General features: G+C 52.5%; 1 protein-coding gene across 1 annotated transcript; it reads right to left on the bottom strand.

Moving 5' to 3' along the window:
* Positions 1-3,471: 3,471 nt before the first annotated feature.
* RPL10A (ribosomal protein L10a) lies at positions 3,472-5,982 on the bottom strand. Its single transcript, XM_045772034.2, has 6 exons — positions 5,850-5,982; positions 5,443-5,517; positions 5,285-5,365; positions 4,777-4,925; positions 3,976-4,148; positions 3,472-3,675 (listed from the first exon to the last, which is right to left on the bottom strand). The coding sequence occupies exons 1-6, from the start codon at positions 5,852-5,854 to the stop codon at positions 3,505-3,507; spliced, it is 654 nt and encodes a 217-aa protein (XP_045627990.1). The 5' UTR covers positions 5,855-5,982; the 3' UTR covers positions 3,472-3,504.
* Positions 5,983-6,088: the final 106 nt, after the last annotated feature.

Here is a 6,088-nt window from a genome sequence, read left to right as displayed (position 1 = left end):
TGGTAGACTAAATCATCAGGTAGCCTTTTGTCTTAGTCCACAGCATTGGATGGACCCCAGACTGTCACTTGCAGGATGGGGCCAGTGCCTGGAGCCCCAGGCAGGTGGGTGGGGGCCTGGAGTCAGAAGCTGGTTTATAAAGGACCCACCATGTGCCAGGCCTAGGACTAGATGCAAAATCCAATCTCTGGGCTAACACGGAATTTCATCTATTGGGTGCTTGAGGCATCATCACGTGTGTTGTTGCTCTCACTCTCCTGGAGTAAACAGCCTGCAGGTAATTTCTTTCAGAATCATGTAGGTCTCATACAGAAAACTCAAGTGAAACATGGCTGGCCTCCTTGCTTGTCTTGCCCGACCCCACCCCACCCTGCCCCCCAACAAATATAAAGAGCCAGAGGTCGGTGATGACGTTTCAAGGTCCCAAAGTAAGGAAGGAACCAGTCTTGTGAGCCCAAAGCCCAGGGCCCTCTCCCAGAAGTGGCTCCCCCCTGCTGAGGGTTCTGTGGGAAGCTATAAGGAAGGGCCAAGATGGCTGGACCCCAAAGACCAAGACTGTAGTTCTGTCTTTCCTGTCCTTGCTCCTGTTCTGATGCTCCCAGGGAAGAGGGAGGAATGCCATTTTTTGGGTTGAGTCCACAGTCAAGGCCTAGGAATCGTTCTGAGGTTTCACAAGGGCTCTTCATTTCCCTGTACCACAAATGCCTGAGAACTGGGGCTCCCCAGATAGCTGAACGCTGAATTCTAACTCACGTGCACAGTAAGCTGTAGACTAATCATCCCAGAGGCTGGGACTTGGTTAGAAAAGCCAACTTCCTTCGCAAGGGACTCTAGCGGCCTCCACACGTGTTTCCCCTTTGCTTTCCCTTCTGCTGCCTGCTCCCCTGCGGCGCTGTGGGCCAACTGAGAGCAGGCGCCGCGGCCCTAGATTCCCCGCCGCCCAGCAGAGCGCAGGGAGTCAGCGTTTGCTTAATATAGTGGGTTTTTAAGGACTCCTACCCCAGGATGTGAGGCTTGATGGAATGGGTGACTTAAATCCAGGTGACTCAAATCAATAATCCAGGAAGACTCAAGTTCCCAAGTATTTCCAAACACCCACCTACCTTCCCCCCTCCAAGCTTCCAAAACTATTAAAAATGTTCAATCCTTGGCTCATTTCAAACAGGAGGGCGTGGCTAACTTTGAAGCCACCTTGTTCTCCCCATTCATCAGCACCTAAACCCCGCTGAGCCAGACAAGCAGATCCCTTCTGTGCCGGGGTCCGAACGCGCCCGTCTGCACCTACACGTCACTGCCGTTTTACAACTGCTGTTTGAGCCCTTAGGGCTGGCACCGCGCAAAGCATGAAACGCTTTGAATTTGGTCCTCCTGTCTTTTAGACAGGTGCCATTACCTGCACTTTCAGGTGGGAAAACCGTTTTGAGACTCACTCAGCAGGCTCACGGGCCTCTTGAACGGGAGCCCTGGGATTCAAACTCGGGAGCGGGAGGGGTTCCGCCCGCAGGCAATCATGAGGGGGGTCTTCTTGCACCCAGTAAATAGTTGAGTATACATGTGAGGTCATGAGAAACCACCTCTAAAACCCATGGCTCCACAGCTGTTGGCAGCACAGCGCCGCTGCTGGTGGCACAGAAACGTCTCTCTGGTCTTCAGCTCAGATCCGCTGCCTGAGGCCCTCAGAATTGGCTGCGAGGTGCCGCTGGGGCCCATCTTAGCCAACTTGGGGACTTGTTTTAGGCTTCCGCCTCGTGGCTCTGGCCTGCTGTATTCAGTGGCTAGAGCAACACTGAAGTCCGGCAGACGGCATTTCTGATTACATTCCCATAGTCCTCAAAATATCCTTTTTTCTTGCCTTAGTATTTTTTCCCTCTGATTACAATCATAGACCTTCAGAAAACCCCAGATAATCCCTTTCCTGAGTTAAACATGGCCAACATTCTGATATGTAAACTTCCATCACTTTAACTCAGCATAAATGTTTTCAATAAAACTGGGTCCTGTAGTTTTATTTGCCAGCTTTTCCCCCTCTCTCTGGAACATTGTCTGACAAACCTAGGCATTTTATCACTCCTAATACGACAGTACTAGACCAGAGGAAAGAGCAAACTACACCGATTAACCCTCAGAACCCAAATTCAAGGCTCATTCAAGATTAGGTCGTAGCCATTTTACCTGTAAGCAAACTCACTAACTTAAAAGCTACAATAGAAGTCAAACACAAAACCAAGATCTTCGGTGAAAATCTTGTATGTTGTTTACGGCTCAAACTTGCTCTGAGGAACCTTCTATTTACGCTTTGGATTCGCCTTTCAGCTGTTTTTTAAAAACATCCGTTTATTTTACAGTATGCACGTGAGCAGGGGAGACTCCCAGGCGGACTCCACACAGCATGGAGCCTCGATCTCACTACCTGAGCCAAAATCAAGAGCTATCAAGAGTCAGAGGCCCCTACCCCTTCAGCTGTATTAAAAAGATGGAGGGATGGACTTGTTACTTTACCAAAGTCAAATGAAGCAGATTCAAGTCAAATCACTGGTATTTCCCATACCAAAAACCAACTTCCCAGTGCTGGGTGATGGAGCAAAGAACTCCAACAGGGAAGAGGCGCCTGGGTGGCTCAAGTTCCGATCGACTGAGCCCTCACTGGGCTCCCTGCTCAGTGGGAAGTCTGTTTCTCCCTCTCCTGCCGCTCATTCTTTCTCAAATAAAATCTTAAACAAAAACTCCCAACAGGTAAAGTGCCTCAGGTCAGGAAGGGAACAGAACCTACCTGGAGAGCAGAGGGCCTGAAGTTTCCACAGCCCATTCTACCCATTCACTTAGCTCCCCTAGAAAACAGGAGCAATTACAAGGTCTCCTACTTGTGTTTTCCTAAGCACCTCACAGAGTAAATTACTACCCTGAACAGATTATTTAATTTGGGGTCAGACAAGGAAGTCACGGTTGTGGACCACTTCCATCTGAAGAATCTAGGAACCCAATCTCCATCTGAAACATTCCTTGTGATCCCCACCAAGGGCCCAAATGCACAACTTAGAAGGACAAAACAGAAGCCCACAGAAAGAAACCATGGTGTAGACAGAAGCAACTTCAGGCCATAGGTTAAGCATGCTGCTGAGAACTGAGTCAGTGTCCTCAATGCGAAGGTCCTAGCCCTCTCTTTCCACTAGTACGCAGCGGGAGCACTGCAGACTGGAGCCCTAGTCCTAGAGATCTGCCCTTCCCAAGGTTCAGAAAAGCTCCAGTCCTAGTAAGCAGCCCCACTATCACGTTACGTTATAAAGTAACCAAGAGACCGAAATAATAAGACTACATGGTTTTGAAGGTAGATAAAATGTACTTCCTGGCTTGCAGTACGGAGAGCATGACCAACCATCAGTGGGTGCCAGAAACTGCCGCCACCAGCACAGCGCTATGGCATGCAACATCAGCGCACAGAGCACCCCCTCTCCCTGGACACAGGCAGACAGGTCATGGTAGCGCTCAGGTTTATTAAGCTGTGCCTTAGTACAGGCGCTGGGGCTTGCCCATGGTGCTCTTGATGTACAAGGCCCGGACGTTCTGCCAATTCTTCTTGAGCAAGGACACCAGGAAATTGACAGCTAAGTGGATATTGTATACAAGCTCATCATCTGTCATCTTCACGTGGCCAACAGCCACTGCCAGACACAGCACCTGTGGGAAGAGTCAAGTCAAATCAGGCTGGTGGCTAGATGGAAGAGTCAGAGTGGGCATATCTGTAGGCCCATCCCCCCACTCCAGTGACCCTAATCAACAGTACTCTGTCCCCTAACCCCAGGCCAGGAAGACCAGGCCTATGTGAAAAGCTTCAATCCTGCTTGGTGACTGTCACATGTCCTAAGTATCCACAGAAATGCAAACCAGGGCTCCCATTTAGAGAGGGGATAAACTTCAGGACTGGTGGTGCCACCATCACCACAGCTGAACCTATGCAACCCAGTCAGACCTCCTTACCTTCTTCATCTGGAATTTGATGGTGGACTTCACTTCGTCCACTTTGGCCACCATGTTCTCATTGTGGGTCAGCAAGGAAGGGAACTTGCCAGCCTTATTCAGGCCTGGGCCAAGGATTCGTGGGATCTGCTTGATCAGAGATTCTGAAGCCAAAAAGGCATCATACTTCTTGGCTGGTAAAAAGAAGTCATTGGATGCTCAGCATCTCGCCCCCAAAGGCAACCTCCAGAGCTGTCATCCAACCACGAAAGTGGCCTCCAACCACTACACTCTACCCCAATTCTCCACATACCAAGTCTTTTTACTCCTCTCCTTATTCAGCTTATCTCTATTCCCTGGACTTTTACTGGCCTAACATTAACATGAAACGTGGTGTCAGAAACCCAGGCTGACCCATCCTCCTTGTTCCAATAGTAAATGCACACGCTGGTTAAGATTCCTCGAGTTCAAATCCCGTCTGCCTACTTTCTAGTTACAGGACAACCAAGGTACTGCTTTCCTATCCCTGAAATGCTCACACCACACAGGACAAAGATGGGGGGGGGGGCTTTAAGTAGAAATCCCAATTCAGAACATAATGAGGAGGCCACCTGTTTAGAAAGAACCCTCAAAGCAAATATAAAAAGGAACCTTTAAAAGATTAAAAACTATCACTCAAGTTAACCCACCAGAGCATATCCTTCCCATCATGATTCTCTGCACCCTCTTCCACCATTTTAAAATCCAGATGGCAGTACTGTCGCCTGCCACTCCCATGACAACTGTCTGCCCGAATACAGAACCACCCCAAGCCACACTCACCCAGCTTCTTGACTAGTTTTTTATTCTTGTTGAGTTTCTTCAGCGCCTCAATGTCCATGTGCGGAATATCCACTGCCTTGGCCTCATCACAGTGCTGCTGGTCCCCCAAAACACATACGGAGAACTTGGGGCGGGGAGTGGACTTAAGCCTGCGTTTTGAGGGACAGAACAGGTCAAGCCCAGTCTGGGGGGTCCGAAAGCAGGTGAAGGGGTCTGGGACCGCTGCAGCCACGGAGCCTTACCCAGAACGTCCACATTCACCAACAGCTAGTCTGGCTTCTCAAACTAGCCGGCGGGCTCGGCCAAGGCCTCCCCACGCCTCCCCTCTTGTTTTAAGACCCAGGGTGGGGGTCCGTCCAGCCACGCCTGCCCGGGGCAGGGGGTCTGAACTACCCAGGCGCGTCCGTGCCGCCCGTGCCCGCCCGCCTCAAGCTCAACAGGAGCCTGGAGGGTGGCGGGGGGTACGGGGGGGGCACGGAGGGCTGGGTGGGGTCAGAGCGGTGCCAACCTGACGGTGCCCGAGAAGCGTTTGTCCTTCTGAGGGTCATAGTTCTTCAGGCTGATCTGCAGCTCCACCGTCTCCAAAAACCTTAGAGAAGGCACCAAAGTCAGGCGGCCGCCCACGGCTTCCCACGCCGCTGCCCTCCCCGCCGAGCCCCGGCTTACTTCCGGCGCTTGCGCTGGTTCCCGTGCAGGACTTCCCGCACCGCCTCGTACAGCGTGTCGCGGGAGACTTTGCTGCTGCGAGAGAGAAGCAAGACGAGCGCTCAGCACCTGCAAAGCCCGGATCGGCAGCCTCGGGCAGGCAGACGGACCCCAAAGGGATTCCGGACCCCAAATCCGGCGATTTGGGTGTGACCACGATGCAAGCCCCGAGAAAGAGACACCCTACTGGGGGACGGGCCCGGCGGGCGGACTGGAACGCCGGTGACTGCAGGGCGGCGCCTGGCGAAAAATGCCCCTTAGCGAAACAGGGGCAAAGACCACCCCCCGATTCAGCCCGCAAGTCTCCCTCCCCACCAGGGTGCCAGGGATCGCGGATGAGAGTGGATGGCTCCCTCAGCGCCACTCACCTCATGGTTCCCCACGCCGCAGTAACAGGAAAGAGATTAATCTAGTTCGCGCATGCGTTCAAATAAGGCTCTTGTTCTCGCGAGATGCCTTTTCCTGTAGCTTCCCTCCCGAGCGCGGCTGGGTCGCTCAATCCCTGGGAGCACTGCCGTCTGCGGCCGCTAGAGGGCGCTGCCGCACGTTGCGCGGCTAGACGCGCTCGAAGGGAGAGGAGGTGCGGCGATCTTGGGCGCCCCGTGGC

This window comes from Ursus americanus, chromosome 32 (genome assembly GCF_024610735.1).
Source record: "Ursus americanus isolate L20-20 chromosome 32, mUrsAme1.1.p, whole genome shotgun sequence".
NCBI lineage: Eukaryota > Metazoa > Chordata > Mammalia > Carnivora > Ursidae > Ursus > Ursus americanus.
Note: the sequence above shows the minus strand (reverse complement) of the source record. Positions and strands in the feature narration are given on the sequence as shown.

Excerpts from the sequence above, each read along its gene's own strand:
- RPL10A (XM_045772034.2), bottom strand. Across the intron at positions 4,926-5,284 it reads CGCTTCTCGGGCACCGTCAG|GCTTAAGTCCACTCCCCGCC; the intron begins GTTGGCACCGCT and ends CTCAAAACGCAG. Across the intron at positions 4,149-4,776 it reads AAAACTAGTCAAGAAGCTGG|CCAAGAAGTATGATGCCTTT; the intron begins GTGAGTGTGGCT and ends TCTTTTTACCAG.